The 21,252-nt window shown below is 44.5% G+C and overlaps 1 protein-coding gene across 3 annotated transcripts in view; it reads right to left on the bottom strand.

Annotated features, from left to right (window-relative positions):
- Positions 1-1,626: 1,626 nt before the first annotated feature.
- Gtf3c2 (general transcription factor IIIC, polypeptide 2, beta 110kDa) overlaps positions 1,627-21,252 on the bottom strand; it is a 23,627-nt gene continuing 4,001 nt past the window's right edge. The window contains exons 2-20 of one of the 3 annotated variants that reach the window (XM_013013653.1): positions 19,364-19,633; positions 18,415-18,733; positions 18,023-18,154; positions 17,417-17,705; positions 16,497-16,591; positions 16,005-16,082; positions 15,776-15,874; positions 14,398-14,625; positions 14,135-14,246; positions 13,824-13,932; positions 12,157-12,182; positions 11,844-11,973; positions 7,029-7,173; positions 6,781-6,942; positions 6,523-6,610; positions 4,305-4,433; positions 3,381-3,533; positions 3,130-3,237; positions 1,627-2,847 (exon numbers count right to left, since the gene is read on the bottom strand). In XM_013013653.1, coding sequence (XP_012869107.1) covers positions 2,629-2,847; positions 3,130-3,237; positions 3,381-3,533; positions 4,305-4,433; positions 6,523-6,610; positions 6,781-6,942; positions 7,029-7,173; positions 11,844-11,973; positions 12,157-12,182; positions 13,824-13,932; positions 14,135-14,246; positions 14,398-14,625; positions 15,776-15,874; positions 16,005-16,082; positions 16,497-16,591; positions 17,417-17,705; positions 18,023-18,154; positions 18,415-18,733; positions 19,364-19,610 — 2,868 coding nt within the window. In that variant the 5' untranslated portion in view covers positions 19,611-19,633 and the 3' untranslated portion in view covers positions 1,627-2,628. The remainder of the gene's footprint in view (positions 2,848-3,129; positions 3,238-3,380; positions 3,534-4,304; positions 4,434-6,522; positions 6,611-6,780; positions 6,943-7,028; positions 7,174-11,843; positions 11,974-12,156; positions 12,183-13,823; positions 13,933-14,134; positions 14,247-14,397; positions 14,626-15,775; positions 15,875-16,004; positions 16,083-16,496; positions 16,592-17,416; positions 17,706-18,022; positions 18,155-18,414; positions 18,734-19,363; positions 19,634-21,252) is intronic. The other 2 variants (XM_013013656.1, XM_013013654.1) reach the window with 2 other exon arrangements.

Raw genomic sequence — 21,252 nt, 5'->3', positions numbered from 1 at the left:
CCAGTTCTCCTCTCCCCGAGGTAGCCAAGGACCTCATGTCCTTTTAATCTGTCCTGGGCTTGTGTACTTTTATTTTGCGGATCTCTGGGTTGGCCTCAATTGTAAGCTCCGGAGTTGGAGCTAGGTCTTCATGTTTTTACCCTAAGTAGTGCGGTGCTTTGCCCACAAGTCATCTTTAGACATGCTCTATGTGCGCTGTGGGCCTGCAGAAGTGAGCTTAGGAACTGGCTGGGTAATGGGCCGCACAGCCCTGGTCACTGGACTAGAACTGAAGTGTCCTTGGCTCCCTTGATGCCACTGATTAGATCTGTCAGTAGACTAGATGATTTTTTTTTTTTTTTAGGCAGAGGGGCAAGGCCTGGGACTGAATAAGCAGACTAATGCCCTTTGAACTGTAATATCTACTATTCTAATATAGGATGGTGGGAATTTATAATTATCTCCTACAGCTGGCTCTTTAGGCTGGCAGGAGCCTAAGACTTCCAAGTTCTCTACCTGTCCACCTCCAGCCCGTTACTCAATTCCTGTATGATTAAGGCAGGGAGAATCCTGCCACAAAAACTGGAGAATGAGTAAGGGTGGAGGAGAATCCAGTCACAGCATTTAACTAAAAGGTTCTTAGATTCAAATTACCATGCTAGGTTACCAAGGAATTTCAACAGGAGACCAAATAGAGGCTGGAAAACTTGTATTTTTGTCAAATTTTGAATGCAAATCCCAGCACCAGTACTTGGTTATTATTTTTTTGACCAGTCCTTGGGCTTGAACTCAGGGCCTGGACACTATCCCTGAGCTTCTTTTGCTCAGCTAGCACTTTACCCACAGCACCACTCCTGGTTTTTCTGTTTATGTGGTACTGGGGAATGGAACCCAGGGCTTAATGCATGTTAGACAAGCGCTCTACCACATTCCCAGCCTATTATGCAAATCAGCACAAATCCGGTCATCAGTGGTGTAGCACCTGGCTCCTCTTCACAGGCTGTGGTTCCTCTGCTTCCAGTAGACCTGGGCCACCTCCAGGTCTGCTTCCTCCTTAGTAACAGAAGGGGACTGAACTACTTGAAATTCTTTTTGTGAGTGTGTGTGCCAACACTGGGGCTTGAACTCAGGGCCTTGTGCTAGTGCTTGTTGCTGGAGCTACCGCACTTGAGCCACACCTCCAATTCCACGTTTTTGCTTACTAATTAGAGATGTTTCTCTTGGATTTGTCTGTCCAAGTTGGCTCTAAACTACCTTCTTCACATCTTAGCCAGTTGAGTAGCTAGGATTATAGGAGTGAGCCAGCAGTGTCCAACTTTTGTTTCTTCATTTCTTAAAGGTTTTCTGACATGATAAGTTTGCCTACACACGCAGAAAGATTTTTCTCAGATACCTGAACCAGCAAACTAATTTGAATCCATTCCAAGAGGGAGCTGGCTGCTTGGTTTTCCATTTCCTAGTAAGCTCCAATCCTTCCTCCAAGCTTCAGCTTGTACTCCTGTGTAGACCAAGGCTGGAGTGTGCCTGTGCTTTAGAAAGCCGCATTGTATTGTACTGTAGACAATGAGTGTGTAGCATCCCATTAGAGCACTCTTATCAAGACAACAATATACTACATTATTGTACTTCAGTTCTGAACACCTCCTATAGAGTTTAAATAAACATGTTTAATAAGTCAACAATGTGACCATATCATAAAGGATCAAAAATCATGACGTGTAAAAGAATGGTTCAAATAACTGAAGATATTTAATCTAGAGGATAAAAAGACTTGGGAAACACATGATAGCTATTGTTAACTACTTAAAAGGGTAGTCACAGGGAAGAATAACTAGGTTTCCTAATACCCATGAGTAAAATTAATAAAGGTATATTCTAACTTGATATAAAAGAAGTTTGTTTTATGAGACAGGGTCTCATTATATAGCTCAGGCTGGCCTTGAATTCATGATCCTCCTGCCTCAGCCTCCCAAATGCTGGGAATTAAAGGCATGTACCATCATGCCCAGCTTTAAAGAAAGGTTTTCAAAAACTCTTCTAAGAGTGTTCAAGTATGGTCAATTGACCAGTGATTGGGAATATTTCATAAGCAGGAGCAAGTAAGAGCTAAGCCACTATTCTATTGGTAGGGTGTTTGCTGTATTCCTCAAAGTACTATAAGCAGCTTCAGTCCGATTAATTACTGCCACCACTTTTGGGCCTGTGTGTTGGTTCCTCTGAAGAGGAAGTTTAGGAAGGCAGTAACACTGGATCCTGAAAAAGGAGCCTTCAAATCGATACCCTTTCTGATTCTCCAAACACCCACTCACAAGTGGTCTCAAAAACACCCAGTACCTTTACTTAGCTTTACCCACTTCACAATATGCTCAATATGAGCAATTTGACTCCCAAGCCTAGGTCAGGCCTGAGTGTTTCTTGTGAGCCATCATTTTAGGTAAAGAAATTCACTGTAGTGAGAGAGCCCCCCTACCCGCAGGAGGCTATGAAGTCTGTGGAAGGACAGGAACTTAAGGAGTCCTGGGGAGGTAGGCCTAAAAATCCAGGCCTGGCACCATCACTGTCCAGGAAGGGCCCAGTTCCTATGGCTCTGTGCATGGAGACCATTTGTTCTTGGCAGACTTCATTTCAAGGGTCCTGTGTGGACTAAGACTAGGGATTGGGCAGAAAGCAATGGCTGGCTGGAGGAAAACTCAGCCCTTCTGTTGGAAAAGATGGTTGGAACATAGCACTGAAGTGGGTTTGGCTCTCAAGCTGTAAACGGTGGCCCAATGGGGAGGTGAGTCCACGGATAAAATGGATCCGAACCAGCCCTGACTGCCCCCCAGATACCAGCCATCCATAGGAGTCCAGGTTTGGGCTGAAACGTACCTGTGCAAAGAAATGGAAAACCAAAGAGAAGATTAGAAGTCATGTTTTAGGTTTACTCCTAGTTGCATAAACAAAAATAGATTACAATCTTAAGAGGATAGAACCATAAGGTGAGAGAGATAGAAATGAAAAGCCAATGAGTGAAGTATATCTTATGCTACAGGAGTTGGCAAAGTTGTTTTCCTCCTTAGCCATCTGTTCCTTTTCATCTCACATATCATTGGTGACAAGTTCAGAGTTGGGAGAAAATGAGAATGGGGGGAGAGATGAGACAAGATTCACCTTATGAATAGCTTCAAGCTGCAGCCTATCCAGGCAAAGCTGAGCATGCCCTTCGCCTTCCTGCATACGCAACATTGGTTCTCTACGGAGCAGATTGTGGAAGGAACCCTGGGAAGCAGAAGGGAGAGAAAGCAAGTAGCTTTAGTTTTGCAACTCTGCCCTCAAACTCCTTAGAATTTCCTACTACACAGGACTAAAGATTTCCACCTTTTCTAATTAATATCACACTCAGTCTCCTCGCCTTGACTTACCAAATCTGTGTCCTGAAAAAGCAAGTAGTGATGGTTGATAGTTTCAGCGTATGTTTTAGCTTTGGGAGGGTTGGGAGTCCCAGATGAAGCAGAAGTATATTCTTGTTCTTCAGAACTGTCCTGATATGGGATCAGATCTGCTTTATATATAGGCTACAAGGGAGACGATGAAATTAGGTTTTATAATACTAAAAGTGAAAACATAAGAGGAAATCGGAAAAACATAGAGGAAATTGGCTTGGGGCAGCAAAATCTTAATGAGTAAGACCTCAAGACCCTGAATTTTTGTTTTGTGCCAGTACTGGGGCTTGAAATAAACAAAAACCATACTCAGTGGTAATATGGAACTGGGTGCTGGTGGCTTATGCCTGTAATTCTAGCTAATACTTAGGAGGCTGAGATCTGAGGACTGCCATTACAAGCTAGCCAGGGCAAGAAAGTCTGTGAGACTCTCATCTCCAGTACACTACCAAAAGAACTGGAAGTGGAACTGTGGTTCAAGTGGTAGATCACTAACCTTAAGCAGAAAAGCTCAGGGACAGTTCTAACACTCGGACCGGCACACACATACACAAAAAGTCCAATAGTAATATGTAGGGAATATTATGCCAAAACCAGGAGCTAGTGGCTTACTCCAGTTACTAGGAGATTACACTGTGAGGATCAAGGTTCAAAGCCAATGTAAGCATAAATCAGTCCAAAGGACTCCAAGACCACAAAGGCTTGAGCGGAAGCCCCAGTACTGGTGTACACACACATGTATACACACACACACACACACACACACACAAATGCTATGGTGTCTTTCACAGACAATATTGGGGCTAGAAACCTGAGTACTAATCTGCACTCCACCAGGAATTGGCCAGGACATTGGATTAGGATGTAACAAATGGTATTGCCGTTAGATGTTCATATACGTACGAATCTTCTCTCTGCAGGTTTCTTGACATTTACTGGATTCGATGCCATATCAGGCAATATAGCTGCTATGAGCTCCCCAGATATATCTCCAGCAGCTACTGTCCCAAGCCAGTCAGATCCTGAAAGACTCTAATAAAGAAAGACAGATTAATGCCAGGCACTGGTGGCTTATGCCTGTAATCCTAGCTACTCAGGAGGCTGAGATCTGAGGACTGCGGTTCAAAGCCAGACCTGGCAGGAAAGTCCTTGAGACTAGTATCTTCAATAAACCACTAGAAAACTGGAAGTGGCACTGTGGCTTAAGCAGTAGAGCCCTCGCTTTGAGCTGAAGAGCACAGGGACAGCGCCTAGGCCCAGAGTTCAAGCCCCATGACTGACGAAAGGAAGAAAGAAAAAAGAAGGAAAGAAAGAAAAAAAGGAAGAAAGAAAGAAAGATTACTCATTCATTTCTGTGAACTGATAATGCCTGCAGTCTGAGGGTAAAAGGGTACAAATAAAAATGAGGGGGGGGGCAAAAAAAATGAGTGTTTTGGTTGAACACCAGTGGCTCATACCTGTAATTCTAGTTACTCTAAAGGCAAGAACTACCTAGGTTTGAAGCCAGCCCAGAAAGAAGAATCCTTATGAGACACTTATCTTCAATTAGCCAAGGAGAGGGGGGAGGGGGGAAGGTGGCGTGCTGGGAAGAGGCTGAAATATGAGGATTGTGGTCTTAAGCCAGCCTGGGCAGTAAAATCCATGAGAATCTTATCTCCAATTAACTACCAAAAATCTATTTTTTTTGGGGGGGGGTCCAGTCGTGGGGCCTGAACTCTGGGCCTGGGTGCTGTCCATAGGCTCTTTACCTCAAGGCTAGTGCTCTACCACTTGAGCCACAGTGCCACTTCCAGCTTTTTCTTCCTGCTTATGTGGTGCTGAGGAATCGAACCCAGGGCCTCATGCATGCAAGGCAAGTGTTCTACCACTGAGCCACCTTCCCAGTCCCAACTACCAAAACTCTTAAAAGGAGCTGTGGCTCAAGTAGTAGAGTACTGCCTTTGAGCAGAAATGCTCAGGTACAACACTCAGGCCCTGAGTTCAAGCCTAAGAACTGGCACATAAAAACAAACAAAACCCCCAGCAAAAAGTCACAAGAGGTATGGCTCAACAGAAAGAATGCCAGCCATGAGCAAAACAAACCTGTGTAAAGTGAGAAAAGGGATGACGCTGTATGAACGGATATATATTCATTACCTGACTTATGTAACTGCAGTCCCTTAGTGCATCACCTTTACAATAACAATTATAAAGTAAATAGTTTTTTTAGTATATGTTTTTACCGTAAAAATACTGTACAGAGGGGTTACAGTTACATGAGTAAGGTAATGAGTACAGTTCCCATTGAGCAGTTACCTCCCCTTTGTCTTTCTCCCCACCATTCCTTCCCTCCCCACCTCTCCACTTTCCCTCCTTTCCTCCCCATCCCCTGCCGAAGTTGTAAAGTTCGTCTTCAACATAGTGTCTTGTACATCTCATTGTTACAATGGGTCGAGCTGTATCCTTATTTAAGCATTTTGTTATTTCCCTTCCCCTCCCCAAATTAGAAAAATGTATATACAAGATGCAGGGTATTGGAATCAATTACAGTGAAATGGGTTATACCGTGACAGAAGAACATACCAAAGAAACAAAAAAATCACATAGTACATTATAAATACGTTAAAAGAAAGAAAAAAACCACTTGTGTCCCTATCTTGGGGTTCATTTCACTTAACATCATCTTATATGGTCAAATGTAATTTTTTTTTTTTTTTGTCGGTCGTGGGGCTTGAACTCTGGGCCTGGGCACTGTCCCTCAGCTCTTCAGCTCAAGGCGAGCGCTCTACCACTTGAGCTACAACGCCACTTCCGGTTTTCTGGTGGTTTATTGGAGATAGGAGTCTCACGGTCTCTCCTGCCCGGGCTGGCTTTGAACTGGGATCCTCAGATCTCAGCTGGTGGCGTGAGCCACCAGCGCCCGGCTGTAAATTTTTTTTTTTTTAAATAAAAGCTGCATGACAGTGCCAGAGTTCAGTACCAAAAAAGCCCAGAAAGTTTCCCGTAACCTATGTCCCTGATGATATAGTTATGATGCACCTGCCTTCTCCTTCTACCCAAACACCAACCACCTGTTCCTGACTACCATTATAGAGTAAATGGCATTTCCCTGTGTAATGGAGATTGTGGAAGAGAGGCTCACCCAAACAGTGCCTTTTCGAGGAGCAGTGAAGTAGGCCTTGAAACCAAGGTAACCAGCATCAATATAATGAATTCCACAGAGTCCATATCTGTATGAAAACAATAAATAAAATTTTGTTTTCTAAGATCAAATAGATTTTTTCCCCCAAATCCTTTCAGAATTCAAACCCTGTCAACCTTCATCTTCCCACAATCTGGATGCTTCGCATCCCCACCCTTAGGACCCTTCCCCAGGGCTGCCATCTCCATCTTGCCGTACGAGGCATAGCAGTTGTCCTGAGCCACAGTGACACCATTGTAGGGGAGCAGCCAGGACAGCTCTGTACTCAAGAAGCGCTTGATACAGTTTATTGGCTCATAAGGTCGCCGAAGATCCCAGAATTTGATTTTCCGGTCACTCCCCGCAGAGACTAGGAAATGACTGAAAAGATGCAAGACCAAATCAGTAGCAAATTTGAACAGTCTGTTCTAGTTTCACCTTCACTCTCCACAGATCTTACTTCATACCTGTTAGCTTTGCACCATTGAATTGTACGCACAGCCTCATCATGGGCTAGGAAACAATGGAAGGGGTAGAGCTTTAAGGAGCCATCAGAAAGCCGTATCCTCTGCAGGGGTGAGTTAGTGGGAAGGTTCCAGAAAACCACCATGCCTGAAATAGAGACAGAATGCATAGACATTAAAGGCTGGTTCTTGATTTCTTTTCTTCCTCTGGGCTCTTAGGACCTTTATTTTCCTTCTACTCTCAGATCCAAACTACAGTGGAAGACTGTGGGGATCATGACTAGCTATTCTTAGTCCTGTATGGTTTAAATTCATTACCTGACATTTTCGCCCCAGTTCTTATCAACCAAAAAGTAATGGCTTAGTTTTGGATTTGCAGTTTAAAGGTATCTGGTTGAATGCACTGGCCTCTTACTCCCAAAATCAAAATAAAGGTATTAAAAAATCCAAAATGCTGGGTGTCAGTGGCTCTTATCTATAATCCTAGCTACCCATGAAGCTGGGGTCTGAGGATTAAGGTTCAAAGCCAGCCTGGATAGAAAAGTCCCCCTGACATTCTTATCTCCAATAACCTACTCAAAAAAGCCAGAAATGGCACTGTGGCTCAAGTGGTAAAGCACTAACCTTGAGCACAAAGAAGCTCAGGGACAGAACCCAGGCCTGAGTTCAAGCCCCAGGACTGGCAAAAAAAAAAGAGAGAGAGAAGGACTGGGATGTAGGGCAGTGGCAAAGCACTTGCTAGCAAGTGCAACATCCTGGGTTCAATCCCCAATGCCAAAAAAGAAAAGGCAAAAAAAAGAAGTATGGTTTAAAAAAAAACATAAAAGCTGGGCGTTGGTGGCTTACGCCTGTACTCCTAGCTACTCAGAGATCTAAGGACTGCGGTTCAAAGCCAGCCCGGGCAGAGGAACAGCTCCCAGGCCAAGTTCAAGCCCCACGTCTGACAACGACAACAACAAAACCAAAAAACTCAGGGACAGTATCCAGGCCCTAAGTACAAGACTCACAAATTGCTGTACAAGGCAAGAAAAATAAAAGCAAAAAGCATAAACTCAGATAGGTAAAGTGCTACACACCTGTAATCCCAGTACTCCAGGAAACTGAAGCAGGAAAATTTGATAGTTTTGAGGTCCATCTGGACTATATAGTGAAACTTTTTTTTTTTTTAAAAAAAAAGCCGGGCGCCAGTGGCTCACACCTGCAATCCTAGCTACTCAGGAAGCTGAGATCTTAGGATCATGGTTCAAAGCCAGCCCTGGCAGGAAAGCCCGTGAGACTCTATCTCCTATTAACCACCCAAAAACCGGAAGTGGTGCTGTGGCTCAAGTGGTAGAGTGCTCACCTTGAGCTGAAGAACCAGGCCTAGAGTTCAAGCCCCACAAACAACAACAACAACAAAGTAAAGCTGGGTGCTAATGGCTCATGTTGTAATCCTAGCTACTCAGCAGGCTGAGACTAGGAAGATATTGATTTGGAACCAGCCCAGGTTAAAAAGACTCTAGCTTCAATTAATCAGTAACATCCTGAACTGGAGGCATGACTCAAGTGGAAGACATGACCAAGAAAGCTGAAACAAATGCACAAGGAATTTAAGCCAATATCTATCTCTCTCACATACACCTGGGCACAAGGAATTGAAGCCAATACCACACACCCACACCCACACTGAGGTTTGATTCAAATGGTAGAGTACCTGTCTAACAAAGGTAAAGGCCTGAGATCAAACCCTCATTCTGCCAAAGGAAAAAACAAACAAACCAAAAACAAAACCTTCTAAGTATGGCGGGCAAACTATAGTCTATGTAGTAAATTCTGTGTAGCCAGCAACCAGTTTAAATAACAGTAACCAGTTTACTGCAACACAATTGAATCCATTTGTTTACCAAACTATGACTAATCCCACATTATATGGAAGAGTTGTGTGGTTTAAATAATAGCCAATCGTCCCATAAAGCCTAAAATTATTATAATCAGTCTTTCACAGAAAATGTCTGCTTAACTATTTGGCAGGGACAGCGGAGGGGAGTAGGGCCAGGTGGTGGTAAGTACTGGGGCTTGAACTCAGAGCTTGCAATGTGCTAGACAGTTGCTTCTTCATCCCTAACCCTCTTTTAAGTATAACAGGCAGGGAATCCAAAGCAACAAAATGTACAAAAAAAAAGGAAAACAAACAAACAAACAAAAGGATGAAAAGAAACTAACCTGGCTAACTCCAAATAAGATGACCAATAACCAGAGTAACAAAGGAGAAGTACTGAAAAGTATAACTTTGATAAAGAGACCAGGAATAAAAATCTTAGCAATGGCAGAGAAAAATATTTGCAGCTAAATCCCATTTACGCATAAATTCAGGAACATTTCTATTACAGTGAATTAAGGTATGCAATAAAATTAATTTAGCAATGGAGGGAAAGACTGAACTACAGGACCAGTGAAAACAATCACTAAGTTACTTTAGAAGTTAAGATAAGAGAACAGCATAAAGCATGTACCTTGACAAGGTCACCAAAAGAAAAATAAAAGATGGAGGGATAACAAGAAGTATGAGTGCTAACTTGTTTTTGGTCAGTCATGGGACTTGAACTCAGGGCCTGGACATAGTCACTGAGCTTTTGTGCTCAAGGCTACAATTCTACTACTTTGAGACACAGTTTCACTTCTGGTTTTTTGGTGGCTGATTGGAGATAAGAGTCTCACAGACTTTCTTGCTCAGGCTGGCTTTGAACCCCGATCCTTAGATTTCAGCCTCCTGGGTAGCTAGAATTATAGGAGTAAACCACCAGCACCAAAAGAGTGCTGATTTATCATTTCAACAGAAAGTTTACCAATGATGATTGAAAATGAAAGCTGTTTAAAAAGAATAAACTAAGGGGCCAGAAAGATGGCTCAGTGGTAGAGTGCTTGCCTTGTATACATGAGGCCCTGGGTTCAATTCCTTTCCTTAGCATCACATAAGCAAAAAAGCTGGAAGTGGCACTGTGCTCAATTGGTAGAGCGCTAGCCTTGAGCTGAAGAGCTAACAGGCCCAGAATTCAGGCCCCACAAACAACAAAACACACACACACTTCTAATTGCTTAATGTCACACACACACACACACTTCTAACTGCTTAATGTCACACACACACACACACACACTTCTAACTGCTTAATGTCAGTCATTGGTTTTTTTGGTGGTACTGGAGTTCGAACTCGCTTTGTGCTGGCTAGGTTGGTTCTCCACAACATGAGCCACACCTCAAGCTCATTTTTTTGCTGGTTATTTTGGAGATATAGTCTTTCAGAACTTCCTGCTCAGGCTCATCTCTAATAGATCTAGCCTCATTACTAGCTTGAACTACAGATATAAACTACCAGCACCTGGCTTTTTAAAAATCTTAAAATTATCTTCAAGAAACTAATTCTTCCTGAAAGAATCATCTATACTGTCTTCATTTTGTATTCCTAACATTAGGAATCTTCCATTATGATTTCAGTGTTTTTTTGTTGTTGTTGTTGTTGTTTTTGGGGGGGGTCAGTTGTGGGGCTTTAACTTGGCCTGGGTGCTGTCCCTGAGCTCTTCAGTTGAAGGTAAGCACTCTACTTCTTGAGCCTCAGTGCCCCTTCTGGTTTTCTGGTGGTTACTTGTAGAGTCTCACAGCCTTTCCTGCCTAGGCTGACTCTGAACCACAATCCTCAGATCTCAGCTTCCTGGGTAGCTAGGATTACAGGTGTGAGCCACCGGTGTTGGTTTCAGTGGCTTTTTTTCCTAGGTAATTTTTTATAATTTAATACATATGAAGTTTTTTTTGTTGTTGTTGCTGGTTGTGGGGCTTGAACTCTGGGCCTGGGTGCTGTCCCTCAGCTCTTCAGCTCAAGGTGAGCACTCTACCGCTTGAGCTATAATGCCACTTCCCGTTTTCTAGTGGTTTATTGGAGATAAGAGTCTCATAGAGCCGGGTGCTGGTGGCTCACGCCTGTAATCCTAGCTACTCAGGAGGCTGAGATCTGAGGATCGAGGTTCAAAGCCAGCCCGGGCAGGAGAGACCGTGAGACTCCTATCTCCAATAAACCACCAGAAAACCGGAAGTGGCGCTGTAGCTCAAGTGGTAGAGCGCTCGCCTTGAGCTGAAGAGCTGAGGGACAATGCCCAGGCCCAGAGTTCAAGCCCCACGACCGAGAAAAAAAAAAAAAAGAGTCTCATAGACTTTCCTGCCTGGGATGGCTCTGAACCATGAACCTCAGATAGCCTCCTGAGTAACTAGAATTACAGGTGTGAGCTATAGCTAATAAGTTCTCATTTACAAAAATAAATTTCTTTTATGTACAAAAAAATCATAAAATTATGTCCATTTGCTAGAACTTGCTATGTAACCCAGAATGGGTCTAAACTCTTGATCATCCTGACATTATCTTTCTGAGTTTTGGATTATAGACTTGTACTAATACGCCTGGTTTTATTGTTTTTTCATTTTAAGAGATAGGCTTAGCTAGGTGCCAGTGGCTCATACCTGTAATCCTAGCTACTCAGGAGGCTGAGATCTGAGGATTGCAGTTGGAAGCCAGCCCAGAAAGGAAAGTTTGTGAGACTTGTATCTCTAATAAACTACTCAGAAAAAGCTGGAAGAACCTTACTCATGTAATGTAACTCCTCTGTAAGCATCTTTACAATAAAATCAAATAAAGTAAGCTGGAAGAGGTGCTGTGGCTCAAGTGGTAAAGGGCTGGCCTTGAGCCAAAGAAACTCAGGGAAAACACCCAGGCCCAAAGTTCAATCCCTAGGACAAGCAAAAAAAAAAAAAAAAAGAACAATAGCTCTTTACATTTTATTTTGCTTTACCATTATAGTACCCAGCAGCCAGGTGGTGGTGGGGCCTGGTAGGCATCCAGGCCAGGCTAAGGCACTGACCACACTCAGATGGGTCTGAAGCTTGCATAGACCCCACTTGAAGGGTTGCTACACACTGCACCTGCAAGGACAGAAGAGCTGGGACTAGGGTTAGGAATCCTAGTTGTTGGGAACAAAGGTTCAAGTCCGTGTTTAATCCGGCAGGTGGGGACATATTTTCTAAGTACAAGACAACTCAGTGTAGCATTTGTAGGCAAGGCTCTAAGAGTAGAGCCTCAGCTAAGGCAGCAGGTTCCTTACTCACCTTATAGATAGCAGGCCTCATTGAATCTGTAAGGGAAAAAGAGCAGTAGCTGATTGGTTTTGATTAGAGGCTTGAGATCCTTGCTAGGCCTTATTCTGAGGTTAAAGCCTCACACATAGACAACTTTCCCTCATCCTTTTTTTTTTTTTTTCCAGCCCTGGGGCTTGAACTCAAGGCCTGGGCACTGTCCCTGAGCTTCTTTTGCTCAAGGTTAGCACTCTACCACTTGACCCACACTGCCATTTGTGGCTTTTTCTGTTTACGTGGTACTGAGGAATCAAACTCATGCATGCTAGTCCAAGCACTTTACCACTAAATCGCATTCCCAGCCCCACCTCATCCTTTCTTGAGAAAGCCTTTATCTTTCTACCATCAAATTTCTTTTCTTTCTTTTGGTCGGTTGGGGGGCCTGAGCTCTGGGCCTGGGTGGTCCTTCAGTCTACAGCTCAAGGCTAGTGCTCTACCAATTGAGCCACAGTGCCACTTCTGGCTTTTTCTGCTTATGTGCTGCTGAGGAATTGAACATAGGGCCTCATGCATACAAGGCAAGCACTCTACCACTAAGCCACCTTCTTGGCCCCTCCACCATCAAATCTCTGACTCACAATCTATCTGTCCCCATCTTCTTCTGTTATACCTGATACTTCCTTTGCTCCTGTCAGAATGGCTAATCCCTTGACCCTACTCTCTTCTGTTTCTAGAACTTTGCTCATTTGTTCATTCCTCCTTTCTCCTGCATTATACACTTGCTCTTTCCCTGGTGGATCATTTTCCTATTTCCAGGTAAGCATGTCCTATTGTCTCCTCTACAAATAAGCACAACTAAAAGAACTTTTTTCCTTCAATCAATCCAGCTACCACCCAAACTTTCTGAAAGAATCATCATTCTTTACTTCCTTACTACCTATTCCCTCTTTAACCCTCTTCTCCACCAGACCACCATATACAGGACTTCCCAGGGCTTATGCGCAGATGCTTTCCTCATTAAATACTCAATAGTGTTAAAAACAAATACATTCAACACATAGAAGCTGCCTTTCCCTGGCCTTTCCCTCATCTTGCTCATCTGAACTCTAATTTTCTCCCTGTACTGACAATATTTTGTGGTCTGTGTATATGCATATTGGTATAGGGTGAAGGGTCTGACATACAAATTGGGAGCTGGGCACTGGTGGCTCATGCCTGTAATCCTAGCTACTCAGGAGGCTGAGATCTGAGTTCGAAGGCAGCCTGGGCAGGAAAGTCCTTGAGACTCTTATTTCCAATTAACCCATAGAAAACTAGAAGTGGCTTGCAGCTCAATGGTAGAGTGCTAGCCTTGAGCAAAAGAACTCAGGGACAGCACCCAGACCCTGAGTTCAAGCCCACACCCAACAGGGAGAATTCACCTTTGTTGGTCTTAGCTCATAGTAGCTCTTCATAGAGCCAATTAATCAGGACAGCAATAAAGGCAAGGGGCTAACCAGGATAATAAGGAAGGGGAAAATAAAAACTAAAGAGCTACAAGAGTACAGTTATAATCCTGTAAGTAAAAGTCCAAACTCAAAAGCAAATGTGGTCACAATATGGGTGTGGGTATGACTAAGGCTCTGTGCTACAGAGAAGTTTCAGAGGAGGCAAGCTTCGCACCCATGACTGCAGTCCTGTTTGCTTGCTCTGCTCCTCACCTAGGGACTGCTGAGCTAGCAGGGCCTCAGGATGTGGCAGACTGAACAGCAGCACTTTTCCATCTGAGCAGGCAAGAGCCAAAAGACCCAGCCGGGGCAGGTGAGGAGCCTAGAGAGAGAGAGAGAAAGAGAGAGAAAGAAATCAGGCCCATGGCTGAGGCTTGCTCCCTATAGGTGCTTCTCAGAAAACAAGGTGCTAATCCCTAAAAACATGATATGGAGTTGCTGGAAAATCTCTATCCACCACAATCCAGCCTTCCTGCCTCCAATGCTGAGAACTCCCAGGGCCATCCCATCGTCAACGGAAGTACCTTCCGAGAGGTTTCCGGAAGCTCCCATGCTCCACTGGGGCAGAACTTGAGGTCCCAGATACAGCCATTGTCACAAGCAATCCCATAGACAAAGTGAGCCCTATTGTCAGGACTGGAGAGAGAAAGCATGTGGGGACAGTGGGTAGGAAGAGCTGGCTAGGGCTACTGGAGATCGACTCTCCTTGTCTCAGCCCAATCCAAGCCTTCCCCCATCCTCTCTACCTCACCCATCTACCCATGGCAGTGTCCCAACCCCACCTCACCAGCTTTCTTGCTGTAATGTCCCAAGGCCCCACAACTGCAGCAGCCCAGGGCCTGAGTGAAGTCGGCTCAGTGGATGTGTCTCATTCATGTCAGGGCTGGAGAAAAGGGCCACATACTGCGAGGCTGCTGATCCCTCTGGCACTGGACACCAGTCCAGAGCCCAGAGTGGTCCCCCTGTGAAGAAGGATACATCCCAGCGCTCTGGATGTGCTGAGATCGAACTAAACCTGGAGAGAAGTCAAAAACATTAGTAAAAGATTAGGATGGAATGGGAGCTCCAGTGGAGCAGATATGATCTGGCTTAAGCAAGGGCCTGAAAAACCAAGTCTCCAGGTGAGAGCATTTGTACCTCCTTCCCTTCCCTCTGCCCTTTGCTTCCCTATGTCTTCCTAGCTCCAGTTCATCATCAAAAATAGGCTTTTTTTTTGGTTGGTCATGGGGCTTGAACTCTGGGCTTGGGTGCTGTCCCCCAGCTTTCCAGCTCAAGGTAAGCACTCTACCACTTGAGCTACAGCGTCACTTTCCATTTTCTGGTGGTTTATTGGAGATAAAAAGTCTCACAGAGGGGCTGGGAAGGTAGCTCAGTGGTAGAACGCTTGCCTTGCATGCATGAGGCCCTGGGTTCGATTCCTCAGCACTACATAAGCAAAAAAGAAAAAAGCCAGACGTGGTGCTGTGGCTCAAGTGGTAGAGTGCTAGCCTTGAGCTGAAGAGCTGAGGAACAGTGCCCAGGCCCAGAGTTCAGGGCCCACGACTGGACCCAAAAAACAAAAAGTCTCACAGACTTTCCTGTCCAGGCTGGCTCTGAACCGCTCTCCTCAGATCTCAGCCTCCTGAGTAGGTAGGATTATAAGCATGAGCCCCGCTTAAAAATAGAAGGCATTTGCTTGGCATTGGTGGCTCACATCTATAATCCTAGCTATTCAGGAGGCTGAGATCTAAGGATTGTGGTTCAGTCAGCCCAGGCAGGAAAGTTCATGAGACTTATCTCCAGAAAACCAGAAGTAGCGCTGTGGCTCAAAGTGGTAGAACATCAGTAAAAAGAACTCAGGGACAGCACCTAAACCCTGAGTTCAAGCCCCACAACCAACAACAACAACAAAAGATAGGTTTTTAATTTGCAATTATTACATCATTCTTTCCAGGGCTGAGTACATTGTTATGTAAACTGGTTTGACCCCCAAGTCTTCCTAGTTTCCCTAAACTTCCCGTAGAGCTGAGCACTGAAAACTAGAAAGAAGTAACTTGTGTCAAGTGGGAAACTTGTCCTTAGAATCAATAGGCCCAGTATCAGAACATGGCTAATTTGTCATCCTCTTCAACATTCATTTTCCTGTCACCTAGAATCAGAAAAAAAAGCTTAGTGGCAATCTTCACCTGTTTATGCGGTAGAGTGTGCCATCCTCAGGAAGTCCTTCACGTTGTACAGAAAACAATGGAGACTTCTCTTCCTGGGGCAGGTAAGGAGCTGCCTCTCTGGAAGAAAGCAAAGTGAACAGCCTGATTTTGGAAGTCTCACCCATTCCAGGATGCCTACTATGTATCTATAGTCCTATGTCGCTCTTCTGCCACCTAGCCTCAGCTTCAGGGATACCCTTCAACTTACAGCTCAGATAGCAATTGCCACTTCCAGGCTACAGGAATCCATTCAGCAAACTCCCAGAACGAATGTTGCTGTTCTCGGCTAGAGAGACAAAAGAAGCATCAGTGAAGAAGCAGAGATTTTGCAGCTGTGCTGTCCAATTTAACTTTCTGTAAGGGTAGATGATCTATCTGTGGTGTGTGCTATCCAGTATACCAATACTTGACCAATGTGGCCAGTACAACTGACAACCAGAACTTATCATATTTCATTCATATTAAGAGTTGTTTAATTAGTATTACTTAAGTTTGAACTCAAGATCCCACTCTTGCCACATAGGTGCTCTACTGCTTGAACCATGTCCCCAGACTCTATACTTCATTCTAAGGAGTTCTTGCTTTTGTAGCATTCATTTATGAATGGATGTCATCACCATGCTCCACCCATGAGCACTTCACTTTCTAGATTGCCCTGCATTCCTCCACTGCTCCTTTCCCACCAGCCCCAAAGTCTCACAGGTCTTTGGTGAGATGGAGGCACTTCCAAACAGGAGCCATGATGTAATTGGGTAAGCCATTGGGAGCCAAGCCTCGACAGTGTGACTTCTGCTTCTGAGAATCAAATCAGAGAAAAAGTAAGGGAATGAGCTTTCCTTCCTAACTTTTACTTTCTTTGGCATTGTTTACCTTCCCTGCCAGTACTGCCAAAAAATTTTTAAAGAAAATAACTCCCCAAACCAATTGTGATTTTTGGCTCCTGCCAGTTTTGCTCTTTTTGCCCTTTCTAGTTTCATCTCCCCTAGAATTGTACCTAGGCCTTATGTTCCAACCACAATTTATTTTATCATTATTCTATGAAACAAGCAGTTAATCATCTGGCCTCTCTTTGTTCCTGGTATCCTGGTCTAACAATGACTTCACTGAAACTTTATCAGGCATAATTTTGTTCACGATTATTTTTCCTAGTACAGAACAATCAATTATTGATTACTCTTGTTTTTTTTTGGTTGGTCATGGGGCCTGAACTCTGGGCCTGGGCGCTGCCCCTCACCTCTTCAGCTCAAGGCTAGCGTTCTACCACTTGAGCCACAGCACCACTTCCAGCTTTTTCTGCTTATGTGGTGCTGAGGAATCAAACCCAGGACCTCATACATGCAAGGCAAGCACTCTACCACTGAGCCACCTTCCCAGCCCTGATTACTCTTGTTTACTAGACCTTTCCCCTATAATCATCTTCCATGATTAGTATATTCAATTATAAATGTAAATAACCCTGTTTATTATACACTTCCCCTATAATCTCTCTAACATCTCAATGTTTTTGAAGTCATTCCTTTAAAAAGTTATAAACAAAAACAAAACTGAGGCAAAGCTCAACATGGGGCTGACCCCCAAGATCATTATCTCCCCATCTACTTTCTTGTGCATTCTCATTACCCCTGACGCGGGTCCTCGTGTGGTGCTTCGGGGTGCTGCAGGTTCGGGATCAGAAAAGCTCTCAGTTGGGCCTTCACTTTCTTCTTCTTCTTCAGCCTCAACCTTGAGAACAAAGCCTTCACCCTGCACAGCAGCATCCTCGTCTCCACCTTGGCAGACTGCCTGCTGCCGGATCTTCTTCGGTTTGGTGGGGCTGCTCACCTTGGGACTCTTAGGAGGACAAGACACCGGAGTAGGAAGAGCTGTGGAGAGCTCCTCAGCAGCCACTTCCTGAAGATACAGAAGTGCCCTGTGGGGTAGGAAGAATCAGCACTATCCTCACAAACCTTTACCTGAGAGCCTACTTCCCCAGACTTCACCGATTCCCAACTCACTGGATCCTCCCAGGAACCCTGGGAAGTAGCCATTAAATTCCCCTTCCTCCTTAACAGATGAAAAGTTAAATGACGTGGCTTAGCCAAGTCTGATAACAAAATCTAGGTCTTGCAACTCCAAAGCCAATGCACTTTTCATTCTACCACATTAAAGAACATAAAGGGCAAGGGAAATGAAAGGAAAGGCACATAAATACTGAAATATACTGGGTGGTAAAATAGCAATGAAGACCTGGGGGAAGTCTGCGAAAAATGTGATGGAGAGCCGGGTGTTGTAGTGCACTCCTGTAATCCCAGCACTCGGGAGGCTGAGGCTGGAGGATCGCGAGTTCCAGGCCAGCCTGGTCTATTACATAGCGAGACCCTGTCTCAAAACAAACAAAAACAAACAAAAAATGTGATGGAATATGAGGTGCAGAAAGAAGCCTCTTAGATACAAAAAGTTAGCAACACATACCATAAAAGTGGCTAAGGTGAGAGCTAAAGGAGTGCCCGTGATCCCACAACCAGACATCCCCCCAGCTTACCTGACACCTTGTAGAGTCTTCCCATCTCTCCGTATCTGCTCCACCCTCATCCCCTCACCTCCACCCCCTCCACCAGGCCATGCCCCACAATCCTTACACTTGGGCAGCCCTTCGGCGGGGTCGTTCCTCAGGAGAGGTAAAGTCCTCAGGGGGCCTCTTTGGATGTGGAGACTCTGGCTGCTCTAGACCTTTGGACAACTTCAGGAGTAGCAGGTCTCCCTTAGATTTTTGACTTCGTTTCTTAGGCACAGGGGCAGATAGAGGGTTGGACTGATCTAAGAGAGCAGGAACCAGAGGGGTGGATGGAGCTTTACGCTGTTGGGGCCTTCTGGGACCTTTTGGTGTCCCACTACCTCTCTTCCGGGAAGACTGTGAAGCCCTAGGCTTTGAGATCTTTGATAGCTCCGAAGAAAGATCTGTAGAAAAGAATATGGTCTGTAAGATGCGAATGGAGCACAAACCTCTTTGGAATAGATTATATACCCAGGATTATAAGATCCTACAGCTGGGGGCTGGTGGCTCATGCCTATAATCCTAGCTACTCAGGAGGCTGAGATCTGAGGATCATGGTTCAAAGCCAGCCCAGGGTGAGAATTTGTTGAGATTTTTTTTTGATCCAGTCGTGGGGCCTGAACTCTGGGCCTGGGCACTGTCCCTCAGCTCATCAGCTCAAGGCTAGCGCTCTACCACTTGAGCCACAGCGCTACTTCTGGCTTTTTTCTTTTTGCTTATGTGGTGCTGAGGAATCGAACCCAGGGCCTCATGCATGCAAGGCAAGCGCTCTACCACTGAGCCACCTTCCCAGCCCAAGTGAGACTCTTATCTCCAATAAACCACTGGAAAACAGAAGTGGTGCTGTGGCGCTGTGGCTCAAGCGCTAGAGTGCTCGCCTTAAGCTGAAGAGTGCAGGGATAGCGCCCAAGCCCAGAGTTCAAGCCCCACAACTGACAAAAAAAAAAAAAAAAAACTCATACTTCTCTTTCATCTTAAACTATGGGGAGCCAAAAAGAGCAGGGAAATAATCAACAAACCCCAGAGGTACCCACCTTGATGTTCCAGTCTGGAAAGGCTTTCCTGGTCTGGAGGGAAAAGCCTCTTATCAGGAGAACCCTCAAATCCAGTCAAAGGAGTAGGCAGTGACATCTCTATGGAAGCCTCCACACTGGTTGCTTCTGAGGAGCCCTTGATATCAAGCTGGTTTAGCACATCTTGTCCAGGAGCATCTACCACAGTCATGTTCCCCACGGGGCCGGCCTCCCCCAGGGCAACATAGCCGACCCCGCAGGTATCCATCAGCACCCCCCAAAATGGCTGTCCTGTATGAAGACATATCAATGTGAAAGGCAGAGGATAATTGTACAGGCTCAGATTTTTCTCTTTTCCTTATCTTTTATCACCACACAATTAGAAGCCCAAAATCTTCAATCATTCACTCACTCAGACTAATTACTCGGCACCTTCTATGTCAATCACTGTTCTAAGATCTGGTGTAACCACAGAAGACAGACTAGGAACTTACGTTCTAGTGAAGTGAACAAGAAACAAATAAATATGCTGCTATCAATTAAATGACTACTATGTGCCAAGCACAATACTACACATATTTAACATTCACATATTTTCTTGTATGGATATTTCAATAAATGAACAATTATTTAACTCCTCTTCCTGAAAGACAGTAAAGTAAGTCACATATATATCCTACCACCACCACTTCCTCCAAAAAAAAAAGGAGAGAAAAACTATGCACCTAGGGAACAGTAACAACTGGCAAAAATAGACTTTAAATAATTGCCAAGCTTGGTGTGGTGATACAGACTAGTCCAAGCTACTAGAAAAGTTGAAGGAGAACTACTGAGCCCAGGAGTTTGTTAAAGCCCAGCTTTAGCAATATAGCATACCTTGGGTAATAGTAAAATGTAAAAAATGTAATATGGTATAATAAATATAATTTCATGAATAACTAGGTACTTTAAAACTTACCAAACTGAAGGAGATTTAACACTTATTTCTGTAAATACAAGTCACAGGCTCAAAAATAATTGTAGCTAGACACCAGTGGCTCATGTTTGCTATCCTAGCTCAAGAGGCTGAGACGTAGAGGATCATAGTTCAAAGCCAGCCTAGGCAGAAAAGTCCAAGAGACTTCATCTCCAATTAAACAGCAAAAAGCCAGGATGGAGGAGTGGCTCAAGTTAGAAGAGTTCCAACTATAGGTAAGAAAGCCAAGCGAGCACAGGCTCTAAATTCAAGCTCTGGTAATAAAGAAGTAATGAAAGAAGTTCTCTGGAGCCCAGATATCAATCTTAACTTGAAAGAATGGGAGGAGATATCAGATAGGCCATGAAACAAAGACATCCTATTATATTAAGGGACTTTTGGCTGAGCTTGGTGGTATGCATCTGTTATCCTAGCCATGGATGAAGCAAAATGGCTAGCCTTAAGGATGCATGCCTGTCATTCCCAGACACACAGGCTGACCTCAGTCCAAGTCAGCCCTGGCATTAGCGAAACCCTGTCCCCAAAATATCCAAGACAAAAATGGTGAGCACTTTCCTAACAAACACCAGGCCCTGAATTCAATCCCCAGTTACCATCAAAAACAAAACAACAACAACAAAAAAAAAAACGCACTGGTGGCTCATGCCTGTAATCCTACTACTCAGGAAGTTGAGATCTGGGGATCATGGTTTGAAGCCAGCCTATGTAGGAAAGTCTACAAGACTCATCCCCAATAAACTACCCCCCAAAAAGCTAATGGAGCTCTGGCTCAAATGGTAGAGTGCTAGCCTTGAGCAAAAGCTCAGGGACAGTGCCTAGGCCCTATGTTCAAGCCAGGACAGGCACACACATGCGCGTGCACACTCACACGAAGAAGAAGAAGAAGAAGAAGAAGAAGAAGAAGAAGAAGAAGAAGAAGAAGAAGAAGAAGAAG

Source organism: Dipodomys ordii, unplaced genomic scaffold (genome assembly GCF_000151885.1).
Source record: "Dipodomys ordii isolate 6190 unplaced genomic scaffold, Dord_2.0 Scaffold20, whole genome shotgun sequence".
Classification (NCBI taxonomy): domain Eukaryota; kingdom Metazoa; phylum Chordata; class Mammalia; order Rodentia; family Heteromyidae; genus Dipodomys; species Dipodomys ordii.
The sequence above is the reverse complement of the archived record's forward strand: the minus strand, read 5'-3'. Positions and strand labels throughout refer to the sequence as shown.